Source organism: Rattus rattus, chromosome 5 (assembly GCF_011064425.1).
Source record: "Rattus rattus isolate New Zealand chromosome 5, Rrattus_CSIRO_v1, whole genome shotgun sequence".
NCBI classification, from domain to species: domain Eukaryota; kingdom Metazoa; phylum Chordata; class Mammalia; order Rodentia; family Muridae; genus Rattus; species Rattus rattus.
Genome location: NC_046158.1, coordinates 125,131,460 through 125,152,407, shown reverse-complemented (window position 1 = coordinate 125,152,407; position 20,948 = coordinate 125,131,460). Strand labels below are relative to the sequence as shown.

The following is a 20,948-nucleotide window of genomic DNA, read 5'->3' as shown; positions in this document are numbered from 1 at the left end:
TTAGACCATTTGCTGCTGTCTGGGATGTGTGAAGATCTCTTCCCGCCTTGGCACTATAAAGGCACTGTAGCCTGGAGCTCTCCTTGGGAACCCTCACAGACCTGTGAACAAAGGGGCTCAGTGTAGCCCACAAGCCACAGGGACAACAGCTGGCTAAGCCATCCTTCTCTGCATTGGAACAGTGGGAACCTGAGTACCAGCACAGATGCAGTGGGCAGCTCAGAAGAGTCACAGGAATTTTATGGGTCTTGTGCTTCAAAACGCACTTAATTTCACAATGCACAGAGAATTTAAGAAATACCAAAAAAAAAAAAAAAGAAAACTCAAAGGAAAATGTATATTCAAACTCTTAAGATCTATAGAAAAATCTCATTTTTTTCTCCCCCTGATGACAGAAAGTTGTCTTGCTTTCATACAACTGCCTAGTGGTTTGACAATAGCTAGCCTGCTGGTAAATAGGCCTACAGACTCAGTGAAGGATTTAGTCACGTATATGAAGTCACTATTTCTGGTGCCTATTGATCTCTTCTCTGATGGGGCCCACTTGATACAGGAGTGCTAAGAGCAGGCAAACAACCTCAGAAATACCCGATACCAAGTCCATTCCATATTGATTTCTTTTCTTTTGGAATGAGGAGAAATTTGGAGATGCAAAATTGCACATATATCATTATTCTCAGCAAGGCTGCCTGAAGTCTTTTCTTTGTTTCCTGTGCCGCTCAGAGTGGGACATCATGCCCTGCTGGGCTCATCTCTTCAGTGGGCAGATGCCAACTGTAGCCAGGACCACTCAGAGCAAAGCCCACTCAGAATTTAAACCCAATCCCAAAGACTTAGCAAGTCATGTCCAGCTGGGGCCAAATCAAAGCCAGAGATCAATTATGTATAAGATTCTTTTGCCTCACTTGAGGCCTTACTGGGTAAACATCATTTCATTGACTAGGGTCATTACAAGGTTGTAAAGAGCAGGTAGCTTTTCCCAAGAGACATGTCTTAGGGTTTCCATTGCTGTGAAGAGACCACCATGACCAAGGCAACTCTTATAAAGGACAACATTTAATTGGGGATGGCTCACAGGTTCAGAGGTTCAGTCCATTATCATTAAGGCAAGAAGCATGGCAGTATCCAGGCAGGCATGGTGCAGGAGGAGCTGAGAGTTCTACATCTTGTTCCAAAGGGAACCAGAAGACTCTCTTCTGTGCTGGGCAGAGCTTCAAAGCCCACCCCCACAGTGATGCACTTCTACCACCAACAAGGCCACACGTACTCCAACAAGGTCCTGAATGGTCCTGACCAAAGTCCATCCCTTGATCGATGTTTAACATTTAATTAAGTTTGCTTTAAATTTGACATAAAATGATGGAATTGTTTTTCCCCCCTCTGGCTAATCTCAGGATTAACACTTACTGTGTTACAGAACAAGGAATGGGGATTCTGTGTATATGGAGAGGGAAGGATTGGGAGGAGGGAAGGAGAAAGGAGGAAGGAGGAAGGAGGAAAGAGGAAAGAGGAAGAAGGGAGGAGGAAGGAGGAAGGAGGAAGAAGGAAGGAAGAGGGAGGAAGAAGGAAGGAGGAAGAAGGAAGGAAGAAGGAGGAAGGAGGAAGGAGGAAGGAGGAAGGAGGAAGAAGGAAGGAGGAAGGAGGAAGAAGGAAGGAGGAAGGAGGAAGGAGGAAGGAGGAAGGAAGAAGAAGGAGGAAGGAGGAAGGAGGAAGGAGGAAGGAGGAAGGAAGAAGGAGGAAGGAGGAAGGAGGAAGGAAGAAGGAGGGAGGAAAAGATTGTGAGGGGATAATGTTCAATTCATGCTATGCTTAGCTAAGGGGATCACTTTAGGACACGAAGAGAAGGGTGTCAGTGATCTGGATTCTAGGATTTTCCAGACTTGGGTGTGAAGCTTGGGTGTGACCCTCTACCTGGATAACACTGAAAAGCAGGTGGATTTAGTTTGGTTAGAAGATTCTCAAGACTCTATCTGGATAGAGAAGACCAATGGCTTCCTAAAGTCCTATCCTTATAGCAAGGGCATTGTGGGGGCTTGGTGCTGAGTGGGCATGTAAGTGTACTCCCAGAGCAACCACCAACACTGCCATTGCTGAACTCTGTTTCTCCATGTGCAAAGTAGGTGTAATGACAGGACTGTACTCAAGGGCTTCTAGAAAGATAGAATGAAAGACCATATGAAAACATCACAGCACTGCAGCACACAACATCCCCCAATGTTTTCTACAAGTAATTAGATTTTTAAATAACATTGCTAATCTGGTTATTTCAATTTTCATATCTGGTGTAAAGTATGACTAAAACTTACCTGATTTTAATTACACTTCAATAGTCTTATTTAAAGTAAAGTGTGTTAAGTACAATCTAGATTTACACCCCCACATAATGATATGATTTCATGAAACAAATTATTCATGTGGAACACTGATCACATTGTTCTGGTGCAGAAAAGCTAACTCACTCCTGCCCCCCCCCCAGGAAAAATTCACGCACTTTATACTTCATGAACTTCAACTTGAAGGATGCTCAAATAGTATACAGTTGTATTGCAAACCAAATACTCCAGAATCTAGCATTTCTGGGACCATAAAGGGTCATATCAAACATGGTTTTGGGGAAGCTGGAATTTCAACTCTGCTGTAAGAGATGGTATGATAGGTAAGCTTTGGGTGTGTCTTCTTTTTCTGCCAATCCAGGATGGAGGAGTTCCCCATCAGCCTTTGCCTTTTTGTTAGCCCAGGATTAGGTATCCTCAGAGCAGAGCTATAGATCTGGGCATCAAAGGGATGGGGGCAGTGCCTGAGGGGGCTCCTAGAAATACTGAAAATAGAGAGCCAAGACCTCTAGGCAAGGCGCCCTCTGTAAGAGTTGCTCTAAATCCCTTAGGCAAGCTCCCACACTGGGCAAGAAGGCCAGGTCAAGGTTTGGGGTGTCAACATGGCTGGGATGGTGGGACTCAGGGGTAGACCTTGATGAGTTACATTGTGTGGTGGGGGAAGACTAAGATAGAGCATTACCACAAGGCCAGAGAAACCTTTCAGAGCCCTGATGCCATGTTGACGTCCATGCACGTGTTCATGTTCATGCTTGAGATGCATAGAAATTTTATCAACCAGAATGTCTCCAGGGTGGAGGTGAATGCACAGACACTGGGGCCAGTCATATGTACATGTGGCACTCAGTTTTGCTATTACTTGCTGTAGGTTTCTGAACAGCTTCCCTCTTGCTTGGAAACCTCACTTTTTCATGCTTTCTGCTAGTTACTTTTCTCACTGCTTTGAGCAAGCAAACAAATGACAGAAGCAGTGTAGGTTGGATCTATATGGACTCATGGTTGAGGGGCTATGGTTTATCATGGCAAGGAAGGTACAACATAGCTCAGCTCTTGTGTATGATGACGGAAGCCTCATGTCCAGCTTGTTACATGACATGGACCAGGAAACAGAGAGCTTGGGTGAGAGGCCAAGGCTACCCCTCCTAATGTCCACCACCACTAGTGACTTCCTCCAGCTAAGCCCAACCTCCTAAGAGGTTTCACAATCTCTCCAAGCGGTGCCGCCAGCTGCGGACCAAATGTTCCAACACTTGAGCTTGAGGAGGTCATTCCACACTCGAATCATAACAGCCCTCAAGATGTGAGGACAGGATTCTCTGTTTGGTATTGAGCACATTGTTTGTATCCTTCCCCACCAGGCTGTAGTGTTCTAGGTGCTACTCACATTCAAACATATCTGAGCACCAAACCAATGCTGGTTGGCCGGCATTATACTATTTTTAGTATTTTCACTTACTAGTCAAGGAAGCTAAGTCATAATGGGGTCAAGCAACTTCCACAGGTCATGTAGGCAAGATTCAGGGAGGCCAGAATTAGATGGAATCAGCCACAAGAATCATATAAGAACCTGGGCTCAGGCTTGCACATTCAATACAAGATGACTGATATCTACAATCATTCTCTCTGCCAAGAGCCAGAATCAGAGCCATACATCTTAAATATTTGCTCCCATTAAAACTGGGAGAGTCACATTTCATTAGAATGAATCTTCATTTATGAGAGATGACGGATGAGCAAAATTCCTTTATTTTATTGTCAGAGAAATTAAGAAAATATATTTTAGCTTGATATTCGTGTGTGTGTGTGTGTGTGTGTGTGTGTGTGTGTGTGTGTGGTGTATATACACATATAATGGTAGAGCTGAGTTTTTATGATGGTGTTGACGAATGGTCTTGAGATCCTTGACAGATTTCAAGAGGATATGAAGCTCCTTATTAGGGGTTCTTCTGGGGCTTAACTACCCACAGAGCATTTATGTAGGTCTAGGGAGCATCATGTTCTCTTCTGTGTATAGTTCATCTAGGCTGATCTGGTGGAGTCAACAGCCAGAACTCCAGGCCAGGAAAAGCTGGGGGGTAGGGGGGAGTAACTATTTCTCATTTTGATTTGGTTCACCACTTTCCTCCAAGAGCAGTGAGGCATTCTCTCAGCCAAGACTCCACTGGGCCTGAGCCTTCAGGCCAGCCTCAGTGAGCATTGGCCAAAGCACCTCAGGACTGTGGAGGAAATGTGGAGTTGAGAAAGAAGCTCCATTTCACCAGAGGCCTCCAGGAGCTTTGCCTCCCCAGCTCATCTGAAAAGTCACCTGTTTGCCTCAGTCTTTTCTCCGTGTTCCCAGGACAGAGTTGACTCTCCTAAGAGACTGTCCACTGGCAAGAAGAGCTGAATAAATGAATCCTGGCCACCATCATTAACACAAGGTGAGGACTCCGATCTTTGTGACAGACTTGCAAAGCACTAGAATGGATCGGAATTTGATATCAGTATCAGAAAAGGCTTCAAAAATCCCTTTTATCTACTGCCATATTTCAATTGTGCCTACATTCCACCACTGGGGCACATAAAAATGTAGCTCAGGATGGAGTCTGAGTTCTAAGAGGAACTGTGATGTGATCTTGTTTTTCACCCGGAGGTGACTGGCCACCTAGGTAGCCGGCCTCAGCATTTTCTGCAGGAGGTTCCCCAACAAAGAGGTTCAAGGGCACCCCAGACAAATTATCTTCTAGACCATGGAGAAGTGCATGGCAGTCTAGGACACCTCTTCCTTCATGAAGATGTGTACTCTGGAGCCCCTGCACGGAGGCCCCTCTGAACCATTTTGTGCCACTGGCTTCTGTTTGCTCTTCAGAGCACATTCTGTGATCAAACTGCTAAGCTCTGAACCCTAACTCTGCTTTTTCTGAATGTGTGGCCTGGGGCAAGTTTCTCTCCCTCTCTCTCTCTGAGTTCTGTTTTCTCATCTGTAAAATGAGAAAAAAATACAGTATGTACATCATGGGATCGATCTAAGGATGCAATGAGTCAGTACCCATCATTCTGTATTAACTCCACTGAGATCCCCCAAAAGATTAGCGATTAACACAAAAGATGTTCTTAATTTACAATAAAAACAGATAATAACATGGAACAGAAGACAGTTGTATATTGTTTTTTAAAAAGGAAAAATAAATGATTCAGTGGGGAGGCAGGACACGTGTCTTTGGAAGCTGCATGCTGTAATAATCAAAGACAGCCAGAGTGGAAACAAAAATCAGGTTTACTGCATCGTGACAGAGATTCGAGAATGACCCGAGGAGGCCACGGAGTAATGACTAGCCTTTCTGCCTCATCCCCAGTCTCCCTGCTGCTGGCCACTGTACCACATGCCCCAGTTCTAATTTTCCATGTTCTAACTGCAGCCACAACTTCATCTTGGAGAAAAGAGTCACAAACAAATAAAGCACACTCAGACCAGATTTCTTCCTCATTTCCCAAGGAGTGGCAACTTGGGTAGGTCTCCCTACAGGAAAAGGAGGACAGGCCTCCTCCTCCTGGCCATGAACAAGCAAAGTGGCCCCTTTGTTGGGTCTGGGCAGGACAGAAGGCTTGCTTTGCCAGTCAAAACCAGATATTTGGTTAACAAAGGCCACTGTCCATGTGCTCTGCACAGGAGCCAGACCGGCTCAAGAACAGTACTTATTTCTCTTCACTTGGAGAGTCAGGATCAGGCCCAGGATTAAGACTTCCATTTTAATGTAGAGGTGGATCTCCTTGGAAGGAAAGGCTGCTGGGTGGGGGTAGGGGGCATAAGTGACTTTCTTCACATATGTTAATAGACATTGGCTGGCAGTGCAGTGAGAATAACTGCTCTAGAAAACGGTTTGCCACATTAGAAAAACAAAAACAGAAAGCGCATAGAACTTCTCTTGGTTTTCTCTACTGCTTCTGCATCTTAAAATTGCAAATTGAGTCCTTATTGTCTGATGTTATGGACTGCCTAGAGGTCAGAGAATCTGCAATACCGAAAGCCTGATGGTACTGCAGTCTTGTAGGAGATGGTGAACTAGCTAAACCTTGTTTGGGCATAGAAGTGTCTGGGTGGGGGGCGGGCAGAGAATGGATGGGTCAAGTGACATTGTAGTAAACCGGTACATCACAATGGTTCATTTCCTGCTTTGCCAACTGCCAAACCATGACTGGTAGGAGTCTATGAAACTTTGTCAATTTGGAATTCATGACATTGATTTTTGAGATGGGCAGTGCTACCCAGGGTCTGTATAGAACTGATCAGCCGGCATTTTGGTTATAAAGCTCCGTCAATGGCTGTCATGTCTCTTTGATAGCAGGGTTGTTTAGTGAGGTTATGGTAGTCACAATGGCTACCAAGTAAAAATGACTGGGCAGTTGCAGATAGATGATGGAGTTTTTAGTTAAAAATGTGAGTTTTGTAGTTAAAATTAAGTTAATAGTTAATTTGTCTATGGGCGGGGCATCATGCAGGCAACTAAGGAATGACTAGAGCAGGAGTTTTCCATGGGCATGAGCTTCCTAATTGGTTATTCAATACCAAGTGGCCATCCCTGAAATCATATGAAAGAACATGGAAGAGACTGAGTAGGCTGTATTTATATAGTTAGGATTGATATAAACATAACAATTGAAGACAAAGTGAATTGAAAGGGGGACATTGAGAGATACATGGGAGGGGAGGAAAGGGAAGGGGGAATGCTTTTCAATTGAGAAAATGTAAAGTATAATAACTTGCAAAGTAAAAATTAATTTTTGATTAATAAATACATTTTGCTCTTTTAGTGACCCTCCCGTGTTTCCGGATCTGATAGAGAATTGCTGACTTCACAATATGTTCAGTGGAGGCAGACTCTAATTTCTCATGGCCAATTTATCATCACTGATAGCGTCGATAAATATTCTGCAGCCCACTTGCACTGTTCGAGCTAACAGTCCTGGTGTCCTGTGTGATTTATCGCTTTCCTTCACTGCCATTTTCAACACATCACCCTCTTAGTGTCACCTCTGGGAAGTCCTCTAAGTGCAGCAGCCACCTTTCGGTATCCCTCCAGCTTCAGAAGCCACTAGAATGCCATACTTTTTTTTTTTTTTTGAGCTGAGGACCGAACCCAGGGCCTTATGCTTGCTAGGCAAGCGCTCTACCACTGAGCTAAATCTCCAACCCCACCATAGTATTCTTATTGGTTTCCCTGGCTCCATACTTTCTCTGTAAATTTATCTTAATGACTACACTGGCTGGCCAGAGAGTACAAGGTATCTGCCTACCTCGACATTCTCCTCTATCCAGCACTGAGGTGGTGTACAGACATCCAGGTGTGGGTGAAGGAGGTAACTATGCCCACAGTTCCCTTTCAGCCTGCTTATGCCCTCTGCTCTCTATGAGTTTCATGACTAGAAAGGCATTGATCTGTGAAGGAGTGTTGGGATGGCTGTCATATGCCCGGCAGCTTAGGGTGTGAGACTTCTTATCTAAATGGACTCACTGTAAAAACTGGAGAAAGAACTTGACATTTCTATGCCACTGGCTGGACCCTGCAACCCCAAAGCCTTCTGACTCACTAGTGTGGTGAGATTATTAAACATTTTTGAGTCTTAGTTTTCTCTTTTGAAATCAGTATTCTCTTCCAAGTTATTGGAGGGCAAAAAAATAGTGAATGCATCTGAAGATGCATGAAGTGTCCAGTGCATGATCATCGTGTGCTTACTACATAGGTTAGGGTTCTGGTGTGAATATACAAGAGGAGACCAGCTGAGCATCCGCACCCCATCTCCCTCTGCTTTCTGATTGCGGATGCAATATGGCCAACTATCCTATGCTTCTGCTAGCATTTTTTCCTTGCCACAATGGACTAAATCCTCAAATTGAGACTCAAACCGTTCCTTCCTTAAATTGCTTCTGTTAGGTCATTTTTTATGCCCTGTGGTGATGGAGAGAAGGTTCTGGGATCCCTTTGGATTGGCAGTCAGCCAGCCCTTACTATGGCCTTTCCAAGGAGGTAGGCAGTGACCTGGAACTCACTTTCCAGGAGCAATGTGAGGCTTGACATGGAAGGAATGCTCACCCCACCTTCCAGGGACTCCAGTGTCCACCTCACATTTCCCAAACATGCATCTTGGATCTCGGTGCTTGCTAATTTTAGTTTGCTGGGCACAAGGGCACTGACCTCATCGTTTTCTTTGGCACAGTTGCAGAGTGTGGTTTCCGAGTACCTCCCTTGCAAACCCAAATGGGAGCAGCAGCACTAATAAAACATCTCTATGACCACGCTAAATCATTTCTAATGACCCTGCTCTCTATTGATCTGGAAATTAAAACTAATTGGACAGAAGGACTCAGAGGAGTGGTTGAGTGCCATGATTTAGAGACTGCCAGGAAAAGAGAGAAAGGAAAGAACAATGGCCAAATGGCAGTACGGATGGACAGAGGATTTGAACAGACTTTTCACCAAGGAAGATGGGCAAATAATCATGGGAAAAGATGCTCAGAGTCATGCCTCTAAGTGCAAACTGAAGGCATGGAGAGGCGCTCATCATAGTCACCAGAATGGCTATAGTCACCAGGTAACAAACCCAAGTAACAATGGTCATACCAAGTGCTTGTTCTAGTGCAAATAACTGAGATCTCATGGGCTGGGGTAGGGATGGGACATGGGAACCCACTGTGAAAACTGGAAGCTTTTGATTAAAAAGCAGACAACAAATGCGCCATGGTAGTCTGCAGTGAAATGTCCCCCTAGGGCTCATGGTCTCAATGCTTGGTTTCTTCCTGGGTGGCACTAGTTTGGGAGGGTCTAGAAATTCCAGGGGTGGCATCCATCTGCAGATCATAGGTCGCTGAGCAGTTTCTTAGGTGTGTATTATCTCTGTTCCCTTCTAGACTCACCCTCTGATTTCTGTGTGTCAAGAAATGAAGAAGAGTCTCTACCATATGTTCCCATCGCTATGATGTCATGCTTGGCTACATGTGGTTGAGAGATTATGAACTCTGAAACCATGACTCAAAATAAATCAAATCACTGTTGCCAGTTATTTGCCATAGTAACACAAAGGTTATCTCTATCTATCTATCTATCTATCTATCTATCTATCTATCTATCTATCTATCTATCTATCTATCATCCATCCATTCTTCCATCCACTTACCCACCCATCCATTCATCCCTTGATACAGTAGTCCTCCTTTGTTATGTGATCAGAAATGACAGTGTATGTCCGTATAAATAGCAACCACAGCACTGTGTGAGACCAGCTCAGAAAGAAAGCTAAGACAGCTTAAGATACAGCTCGGGCTCAGTCATTTCATCATGCCTCTGCACTGTGTGCTATGTATGACAAGCAAAGAGCAGAAGCTATGCTTTTGACATGGAATAGATTAGATTCTTATCTCTAGAGAGAAGGTGTGGGTGGTTCTTGCTAACAAGCTAATTTGGTAACTGTAGTTAGAATAGTTAGTCAAATCTAATGGGTCCACTCAGATTTTTGTTTGATGATGTTAAGTAGGGGCTGAACAATAGGGTGGGCAAGGTGACATTTTCTTTTTCTTTTCTTGGCCCATGTGGTATGTGTGTATGAGGCCTGAAACAGCTATTGTCATTCATTCATTCATTCATTCATTCATTCATTCATTCATTTGCTATCAAAGAAAACTAATCAGAGAAGAGAACAGGTATGATTACAGGCAGAATAGGGCCAGAGTTCCCTTCACTTATGATGCAACTAAACTTGAGGTTTTGTTACTCATCTGGATGTGGGACTGAAGATGGATCTAATGTCAAGAGGCATGAACAGTCTGGGAAAGGATGGTACTACTAGGATCAGAAAACAAACAAATACCACCCCAGGACATAGCCTATTGTATGACTGTGGCATCACAGAAGGGCTGCTCATGCAGAAGGGTCGTCTGATCCCCTCCCCAGAGCCAGCACTGGTGTGAGAAGTGCTGAGCCTGAAGATGGGGCTTTTGTAAAGCCACTCACTCCTCTGATCTAATTGGTCTGGGCCTAGAGTCTGGATCTGCATTCTGTCTCCTATTGCTTATATCCTGCAGAAGCTGTTGGGGGAACCTCTACTTTCTTAGGTAATAGAATCCAGATGATAGATTTCTCTATGGACCAATCTTTGCCTAGGTCCACCCCTGCACCTTGCACGATGCTTTCTTGCTTCTGAAAGGACCAAACATGAATTCATCCTACCCCAGGGGAGGCCTCAGATCCTTAGTCCTCCAGAGGTCATCTGTTATCTCCTTAATCACAGTGGATAGTTGGCCTCCAACGGCAGATTTGGAATAGGTGGGGTGCGGTTTTAATTCATAGTTCATAGTCCCTAGCCAATTTGGGGAATCAGAATTGAGTCCCAGAACTGAAACGTGACAGATGATGTGTTTGGTTGCATCTGGAGAGCAGTAACCTGGGAACCAGTGTACACAGGAGGTTGTGGGTTTCTCATTATGTTCCTCAGCCCAAATCTCCATTATTGGTGAAGCAAAAGCTCAGCTGTGGAAGATTTTGGATTAAAATAGAAGCTTCTAGATGCGCCTCAGTCGTGCTGAGTGCATCCATCCTCCATTACAGGTAGCCCTATATTGCTGATATGACCATTCCTTGCATTGCTTCAAGTCAACTTCTGAAGGACACACAAAATCTCAGCCTCATAAATAAGAGTACAGCAGTTATATCTGGAAGCTCTATAACCAGAGGCTCCCTATGCGGATTATGTCGTCAGTAGATGTGTCTATTCTAATCTTAACTACCTCAGTAGACGCCTCCTTCCAAGTCTCTAGGGGTCATTTCATAGCCTGTTGATAAGGATAATACTACCTTTTACCTTAAAACTCAGCGAGTGCATCTGTACAAACACTCACAGAGCATTGTTGGATGTGGTGTCGGAATAAGCTCACTGAATGGCAGCTGCTAATTTTTCCATCCTGGGATGGTTTTTAATATGAATTGTGAAGCATGTAGTTTTAAGTGAAGAGTTTTCTACTTAATGAAGCTATGACCTCAGGCAGAATTAACTATCAGTCACTGTTAATTTGTACTTTTTTCCCAGGAGGTTACAGTACACTACATGCTGTATACATCTTACTTCCTTTAAATACCTTATTAAAAACTATGGATATGGATCTGTGGCAGAACAGTGTTTGCCTAGTGTGTTTGATGCCTGGGTTTGATTCCTAGCACTAAATAAATAAAATTTTAACAAAGGTTTTAAAAGATATCTTTATAATTTTTCATTTTTGAAAGGTGATCCAACTTTCAAATATGTCAGTTTAGTCAAGGAGAGAGCTTGGCTGCTAAAGGCCTCCCTCACAAGCACGGGAACTTGAGTTTGGATCTTCACTGTGTGTCTCAGTGCACATCTGTCACCTCAACATTAGGAGAGCAGAGGCAGACACTCCCACTGAGCTGATGAGCTCCGGGTTTAGTAAGAGAATCAAGTAGAGAGTGATTGAGAGGCCTGATGCTGACCTTTGACTTCCACACACACCAGAACCCTCACACATGTGTACACACACACACACACACACACACACACACACACACAAACACACACATTCACATGTGTATACACACACATTCACATGTGTACACACACACATACACACCACACACACATTCACATGTGTACACACACACACACCACACCACACACATACATTCACATGTGTACACACACACACACCACACATACATTCACATGTATACACACACACACACACCACACACACCACACCACACCACACACATACATTCACATGTGTACACACATGCACACACCACACCACACGCATACATTCTCAAGTGTACATACACACACCACACCATACCACACACACATTCACATGTGTACACACACACACACACACACACACTCACATGTGCACACACATCCACACACAAAAACATTACTATTTATACAAAATAGTTCAAAATGACAAATATACACAAGGAATAACACACATTTACAATGAATATGTAATAACACATATTACAATGAGTGTTTCTAAACACTATGTAATGTGCAAGTAGCTTGCATGAATATTCTACCTTGGTAAATCTTAAGATTTTTCTGGCTTTTATATAGATCTACCAATTATATCACAAGAATAAAAGTTTAAGCAAATTCATACTAAATTGATCTACTTGAAAGGAGCCTTGGTCACTTTTGGAAAATGAAGAATTACAAATAACCTTTTAAAACCTTTCTTAAAAATTTATTTATTTAATGCTAGGGATCAAGCCCAAGACATCAAACACACTAGGCAAATACTGTACGGCCACAGACCCATATCTATAATTTCTTAATTATTTATCTCATCTGCATGCTTGTAACCACCAGTGGAGTTGAAGACAGGGTCTGCACAGCTAACTTATTTTGAAGCCTTAGTCTTGTGGTCTCAGCGTATACGCTATGGGCCCATTCCCTTCCCCCACTTTACCATTTTAGGTCCTTCCTCTGGCATCTCTTTGCCTGGGGTTTTCTCTGGGTCTCAAGGTCCACCCTGAATCTGGCCACCCAAAAGCTGAAATGCTGAGGGATTCATGTTTCTTGCAGAATGGAGTGGGATGTGAAAGTTGGTGGATCAGTACCCCAGCTTTCTTACCTCTTACATGACATCACTGAACACCTATGAAACAGTCCCCCCAGATGAATCAAATCCCAGTTGCTGCTAGGGATAACTTGCTCATTAATGCCTTTGTCTGCGGCTTTCTCTTCTTTGTCTCACCTCCTCAATGTCTTGCCTGTTTTTCCCTGGGGCAACCTTTCCAATTAACTGCTTGCACTTGACTGCTTGCCTAGCGTCTTCTTCTGGGATATTCAAATGAAAGCAAGCTTCAACTGGGATGGATAACCTCTTGGTGTTGCTCTGTTTTGTGAAAAAGAGCCAGCTTAGACAGGGTGCTATTTGAAGAAAGGCAAACCTAGCCAAGATTGGATGGACCTCGCCAAAGAACATCAGGGACACTGTAAGGACGCCAGAAGCCAATGTGGGAGCTTTTTATAACAAACCAGAGCCATCTGCCAGACTGTAATAACCAGAATATGAAAGTCCTAATCTGGGATACAGTTAAACTGTTTACTTTCTGTTTGTGGTTATGTATTTAAAGCTTAACATGCTCTGAATGGTGGATTTAAATCCATAAGCACATTGTTTTTAGGAAATTGGCACTGAGTCCTTTTAATGCAATATGCAAAATAGAAGGGTGCATCGAGACCTGGATATTTTCACTTCGTTGTTAGTCTTCTGTGTTCTTAAGGAAAAACTGGGAGGACCAGAGCTCTGTAAATGTCTTGTGGGATACCCAGAACCACTCTCGAAGCCACTTTCTAAGAAGCAATTTCCTCCTGTCCCATAAAAACTCCACAAAGCACCTCAGGCGAATACTGAGGACATCGGGTATGTTTGCAAACTGCAAATACAGCAGACATTCAATTACACTGAATTCATCAAAACCCTAATTGAGACAGGAGCTCAAACCCTACAGCTTAATTACTTTAATTTTAGAGGGTGACAGACTTCCTCATGTCCTTTATGCTGAAATGCATTTAGAGAGGCCCATGGGTGCTTGCTGCAATTCTCTCAGCCAAGTCAAAGTGCAGAACAACATAAATAATAGTGCTAAGTGAGAGCCGTGATTAGATTTATTAATCATTCAATTCCCGATTTCTGTCTTTTGTTGTGACATTCCATGGCACCAGCTTTGCTGTCTGGGAATGTAAGGCAGGACAACTCTCACTTCTTGCTGATTGCTTTTTCTACCACTCAAGAGACCACCTAGGATTAAGCATTAGTCCTCTGATGTCATTATGCTAACCCATCATTTGTTTTCATTTACAAGACCTTCTACCTGCCCTCTCTGCTCCCCATCCTATCTCTGATGGGAGCTATAGACACCCCTGTCAATCATTTCATCAACTGAGTGGCCAAAACTTCCTAGTGATGTAGGGTGGAATCCGGTAGTGAGGACCTCGGGATGAATAGTCCCAGAGTTGATAAAAGTATCTAACTTGCTTAGACTTTCCTTGTAGACCAAGTACTATTATTAGTGTTAAACATGATAGGTTTCATCACCAAGGCAACGCTCTGAAGTAAATGTGTTTGTACCCACTCTATAGATGAGAAGAATCAGGTTTCAGTAGCTAAAATAACTTCTCCAAAATCCCCCAGGCTAGCAAACAGCAGAGCCAAGATGCAATCCCAAGTCAATCTGATTTTTTGGCTCACCTTCCTTCCCAAATACAATTCTGTGCCTTCCGCAGAGATGTGAGGGAATCTACAAAAACAGCAAGTGCATGGCTTTGGAAATCCCCAAGTAGGCACAGGATTTAAAAGAAAAGAAAAAAAAAAAAGAAAGAAAAAGAAGTTCTAGCTAGGAATAACTGTGGCTATTCCCAGTTGAAGCTCTGGCTGTCATCTTTCTCTGGTAGGGTTTTGAGACCAGTCAGCAAAGACCTGGAGAAGGAGGAAAAATGGATGCCAATGACCTGTGCAGCGGCCATGAGCAGGTGTCCTAGCCAAGCTTGGGATGAGTGCTGATGAACTGCGAGCCACAAACACACTACATTTCACTTCATGAGTAATTAGCTGTGTGGCACTGAGTAGACATCACCCAGCCATTTGTTTCATTTCTTTACATTCTCTCTTCCCCTTCAGGGCTTGCTTCAGAATCAAGCTGCAGGTACAAATGACTAATGAACTAATGACAACACTAATAACAGCCTGGCTAATCATCATACCGCTAATGGTGACAGTGCTAATTAAGAAAGTGCTAAGAGCAACAGCATCCGCTGGTGTGACTCTTCATCTCTGGACAGCAATGATGAGCTGGTCAGGCAGGGTAGAACCAGGGGAGGGTAACAGCAGTAAAGGCAGGCATGCAGCTCATTCTTTTGGCGCTAACTACCTATGCAGGAGAACCCAGGAACATTACAGTGAGGGCCCATTAACTTCAACACAATGGGTCATGGAGAAAGCAGAAAAAATTTAGCCCAGTCACCCTGAGCAAATCCAGGACCCTCTTATCAGAGATAGTCTGTCCACCAGGGAGCCCTGGAGCTGATGTTTAATAAGATCAAGATGTCCTTCTGCTGTTGCTTGGAAGGAACAAACACAGCAGGCAGATCAGTTGGCATAGAAATGGGGGCAGTTAAAATGGACCATGGAGAATAAGCAGTGAATTCTATGGCAACTCTTAAGTGTTCATTTGAGAGACTGACATCATGGCATGCTCAGCAGCTTCTGAGAGACACAGAGACCTGATACACGTGAGAGAGAAGGTCACCAGGATCGAACTTCATACCAACCAGACTACACTGAGGTTCCTGATCAGGTGAAATAGATTTTGGCTCCCTCAATATTACAGTAGAGTCACATCTAAAATAGTAGAAATAGGTTTTTCTAGAAGATACTGAGTCTTGGGTGTTTTGGCCGAGGACTGAGGATCTCATTTCTAATGAATATTTTTCTGAGGAAACTAGGCTCTGAGAACCACAGGGAAGCTGCATGACGATCCGTGAACCTTCAGGCTCTGACCTTGGTTGTCCAATAGCATACACTGGTGACTTCTGAACAAGTCCTTGGGACTATTAGAGAGACAACAACACTCAAAAAGTTCAGTAGCCCTGCCAGGATACCCCCTGGCATTAGAATAGTCTCCTTAGGTTGACTCTGGACTTCAAGGCCCCTCTAGACTACAAAAGCTCCAGACTGCAGGAAGAAAGGCGACATCCTAAACTGTGACAGTGATGAAATTTTTAAGTAGAAAAATTTTGCCTCTTATCTCCCCTGTCTTTCTCATTTATCTCATTTCCTCTGAGGCAAGCACCACACATTCGAGTGCAGATCAGTAGCTCTCAAAATGAGGTGTGTGGGGGTGCACTTTCAAGTTCATAGTTACCACTGTCAGGCTTGGCAATTCCCTATGTGGAACTCGGGTTCAATAGTCCATCAACCTGGGAACCAAATAATAGTGGTTTTAGGATGGAGACCTCTAATCACACTGCCCAAGGTGCCATTGTGGGTGAATTCCAACATGGCAGTCTCCTGCCTCAGTTCCATACTTCTGTCTTCTCCACGCCATGCACAACCATCACAAAGGAGTCATCAGTCCTACCTGTCCTGCAAAGAGCCCGCAGACGCCAATGATGCACAGGATGTTGAACACAGCAGAGCCCACGATGGTGCCGACTCCCACATCGCCCTTTGTGATGAAGACTCCTGAAACACAAACCAAAACCAATGTGGCTGTAGTGGTCCAGCTGCACTCCAAGGAGAGCTCGAAGGACGTTTCCTAGTTCTAGACTATGCTCAGGCTCCAGAGGAGGGAGATTTTGAACCCAGAGGTTAGACTTTCCCTTAGTGGCCCTGTCCCTGGGTCTAGGCAAAGTTCACGCATAGTTAAAGCATTGTATGACCTCAGCAGAATGGAAGGTTCTGCCTGGGGGGGGGTCTAGGAACTTAATATTTTATAAGTGGGAGACAACCCAAATCTGAGGGCCTCCTTCTCCAGAACCCCTTTCTCTCAATATAGATAAGAGTTGAGACATCCTCCTCGCATCACCTACCTATGACCGATGTGAAGAGCTCCGGGGCCGAGCTGCCTGCTGCCATGAAGGTGGCTCCTGCCACATCTTCACTGAGGTGGAGGCGCTGCACGGGACAAAGACAAGACAGGTGAGGTGGGATTTTACCTTGGGAGACACATGACTGTGGCTGCTGAGGTTCTGAGCACCGGACTTCAGAAGGACCCAGGCGCTGGGTTCAGTCCCTCTCATTGTCCCTGCAGTCAGAGCTTGGCTGCTCCTACTCTCTGCGCAGCAAGCTCCCTTGCAAGACCAGCAGGGACTATACGACTCCATTAGTCAAAGTCTCTACAGAAGATTTAGGGGTCCATCATCCAAATGTATCAAGGGGCTGTCGCGTCAATAGCTAGGAGGGTAGAGTAGTGAGCTGAGAGCATCCTGGACAGTGGTGGGCAGTCACTGTCTAACGGTAGCTCTGCTCGCTTCCCTAGGTGTCTGTGGACACTGATTTAGAAGAGATGTGTTTAATCTAGAGTTGCGTGCAAACACCGTGGCTACTGCAGTGCTTTGAATAACCTCAAGCTCACAGCAACCAGTTTGCAGGAGGTAAGTGGACCCATGGAGCACACTCCAAATCCTTGACCTTCGAACTCTGGGTGGCACAGCAGGTGAAAAGACTTGGGAAGGAGTAGAAAAGATCGCAGCCCATTTCCCCCAAATCTTTGGGGACAGTTCCCCGTTCCTCAAGTCACCCACTTTGCTAACCGGGAAGGTGATTTTCAAGAACACAAGATGAATGTACACGAGAGGCTGCTTGGTGTGTTTAGCTTTCTGGCATTCCACCATGGCCCAGAAAGTAAGCTGCCCGCTGATGGGAAGCAGCCAGTTCCCTTCAGGCGTCAGGGCAGAGACTTCGTCTCCACTGCCAGCCTTCTCAGCAGCACCAGCGGCTGCACTTCCATGCTTGGCCACAGAGAGGCAGTATGGCCTTGGAGGTGCGTCTGATAGAGGCGTGCTCTTTGGGATCCTGGGTTCCTTGGCTCTACACTCAATTGAGATTCACATAGGTACTGAGGAGACCCTGAGAGGGTACCTTAGCAAGAAAAGTCCTGGCTGGTGGGGAAGCCCCGGCACTGGAATCCCAACGGGTGGGGATGCCCGGAAGGCAACTTGAGTCAGGAATTGGCTACCAGGAAGGCCTTGAGTTGCTGCACTTCCCTCCCAAGATCTATGGGCTGGGATTAATTGTTGCTCATGAAGCCTTATGTCCGGTTTCACTCTTGCCTCCATAGCTCCTTCCTTTTCCCCGCTCCTTTATACCTAATTCACTCCAGTCTGGCAATGCCACACTGGCCTGTTAGAATCACCAGTCACGAGGTCTTCTTGCTTCTGCATTGCTGGCGACTATTATGAGGGCCAGGGAGAATTTTCCTTAGCTTCATCCTGAGAGGAGAATAATTCACCACAGCTGGACACCCTGGGCTCCCGTTCCTATTAACATCAGTGGCTCAGGTTCTCTCTCCTCTCTCTCCCCCCTGAAATGTTCTGTCAATGAGCCCTTTCCTTCAGGCATGGCTCCTTTGGTCCATCCCTCCACATAGCCCTGCCCTGATACCACAGTAGAATTTATCACATGATTCTTTTTCTCTGCACCAAGTCCCCACTGGGTTCATCCAGCTTTCTGTGAATACGGTCAGCCTTTGAGATCAGTGGGGTTAGATCCAGGAATGCCTCCTTACCCCAATCCACATAGTAAAATCTAAGCAGTATTCAAATTTCATAGAAAATAATGCAGTGTTTGTATATAATAGATGCATTTTCCCACATTCAGTCAATCATCTCTAGATTGCTAATAATCCCTAACACAATGTAAGTAAATGCCATGTAAAAAACTGCTGTATTGTCCAGGACATAACAATAAGGAAGATCGTCTGTATCTGTCCCATACTTATCCAAATTTAAAAAAAAAATGTTTGATCCCATGAGCATAGTGGTGCATGCCTTTAATCCCAGCACTCAGGCAGAGACAGGGAGATCTGGGAATTCAAGGCCAGCCTGGTCTTAAAGTGAGTTCCAGGACAGCCAGGGCTACACAAGAGACCCATCTTGAAAAACCAAACCAACCAACCAACCAACCAACCAACCAACCAACCAACCAACCAACCAACCAACCAGCTAAACAAACAAAAAACCCACAAAAATAAAAAACCCACAACCCCCTCCAAATAACCACAACAAAATGAGTTTGGTCAGTTTGATTCAAGGTTGAATGCCTGGATGTGGAACCTATATGGAGAAGGTGGAATGTTGTGGTTTACTTAGTGGTTACTAAGCCCATGGATGGCCAGAGCCTGGCTGTGCATTCTTTAGTTTCCTTCCCAGCCTTTGGCAAATAGCTTGGCTGAGGCAGAGCCTAGCTCAGTGTTTACAGTATTTCGAGTGGGCGGTCACCCCCATCCCACAGCCCAGGAGGCCCCACTACTGCTTTTATAATTTCCACCTGGCCCTAAAGCCTTCCTACTCTTGACATCTGATATCCTTGTGTGAGCACAAACTTCTGACCAACTTGAGGCTGCTACCTCGTGACTAGGAATGCCATGTTCCTCTCCCTAATGAGCCTTTGCTTGTCGGCTGTCTCTGAAACATCCCTTTTCTGTCTTAGCTTCTGTGTAGCAGAGTCTGTCTATTTACTGTAGACAAAGGACTCTAACACCTTTGTATGTTCCCTGATGGAACTGCACGGCTGTCTAAAACTTAGTGACTCACCTGACCTGTGGCGGCCATGCTTGGTCATCGTATTGGCATTCCTTTTTCTTTTCTGCTCTACATTTTTCATGGCTTGAACTTGACCCTTCCTCCAAGCTATGGTTTATTGAGCAATGTGGATTTCTAGAATCATTTTTCCACCAAAGTCTAAACAACGTCTTCTTGAACATCTCTGTTTAACCCAGGTTATTCTGGGAGCAAGCACTGAGCGTACAGTATCATCTCTCAGCATAGAGATTAGGGGAATGAAAGGTGGTATAGGGAATCCCAGGCTAGGCAATCCTTCTAGGCTGCAAGGGGGTGGTCCTGTACCATCACCCCTCCCTCCCTCTCCATCCTGTGAAAGAATAGAACTGCAGGGAGAGTTGACCACAGGCTCTCAGAAGTCATAAACATGGGATCTCCAAGGAGATCCAAATTCTGTCACCATTTCTACAGGCATGCCAATAGTCCAGCAACTAGGATAGCTATAAGTACATGGAGCTGCACTCAGTGATAGGCATGGGGCACAGCATGGTTTCTTGTAGTTTACTTTGCTCCTAAAACCAGATGTGGTTGGGAACAGGGAGCCTTCTGGGAAGGGAGGCCCTCCATCTTCATTCCTTCTCCATGGACACTGTGGAGCCTAGAGGTGGAGTCAGTTTTGACAAAAACCTGTCACAGAGCTGCAAGAGGTGTGAAGATGACCCAGTGGTGAGCTCAGACTGACCTGGGCTCAGACATTGACTCCATTCCTAAACAGCTGTATGGCCTGGGGTGGGATAATCTGAGTCTCTGAGCCTTGCCTTCTTGATTCCTAGAGGAAAGCTAACTGTGGTAGAGTCCTAGACATGGTTAAAGAGAGGATGGGCATACTCACAACACACTGACTTAGCTACCCAGCCAGCTTCCTGCACCTCGGGGACCCAGTCAAAACAGCGTCTTCATCCCATCAAACATTTTCTTTCCTTCTTAACTTTGTGATAAAGACTCACTCCACTCTCTTCTGTTCTGGTTGCTTGCTCTCTAGAAGGATGTGTGTGTTCTCAAAAGTTCTATGTGTTTCCTTAATGGAGGGCACAAGTTGATGTCTGCATTTATATTTCTTGGATGCGATAAACACCTTTGTTAGAAACAACAAAAATGTTGCATGGGAAAAGGCGGAGCAAAGTTTGCTTTCATAGGTGTGAAGTACCAACTGGTGGTAGGTAAGGGCCCGGTGTCCTCCTCAGTCACTGACTCAGCTAATCTCGGATGAAAAATCAAAGTGAACTTGTACTCATACTAAACAGGAACAACCACTTTCTTCATCATCTCCCTATGAGGAATATTCTCTGA

General features: G+C 44.8%; 1 protein-coding gene across 1 annotated transcript in view; it reads right to left on the bottom strand.

Moving 5' to 3' along the window:
- The window catches only part of Slc24a3 (solute carrier family 24 member 3), a 407,093-nt gene that overhangs the window by 114,623 nt on the left and 271,522 nt on the right, over positions 1-20,948 (bottom strand). Inside the window, exons 4-5 of the mRNA XM_032904340.1 lie at positions 16,908-16,992; positions 16,457-16,560 (exon numbers count right to left, since the gene is read on the bottom strand). Of these exons, the coding sequence (XP_032760231.1) occupies positions 16,457-16,560; positions 16,908-16,992 (189 nt within the window). The remainder of the gene's footprint in view (positions 1-16,456; positions 16,561-16,907; positions 16,993-20,948) is intronic.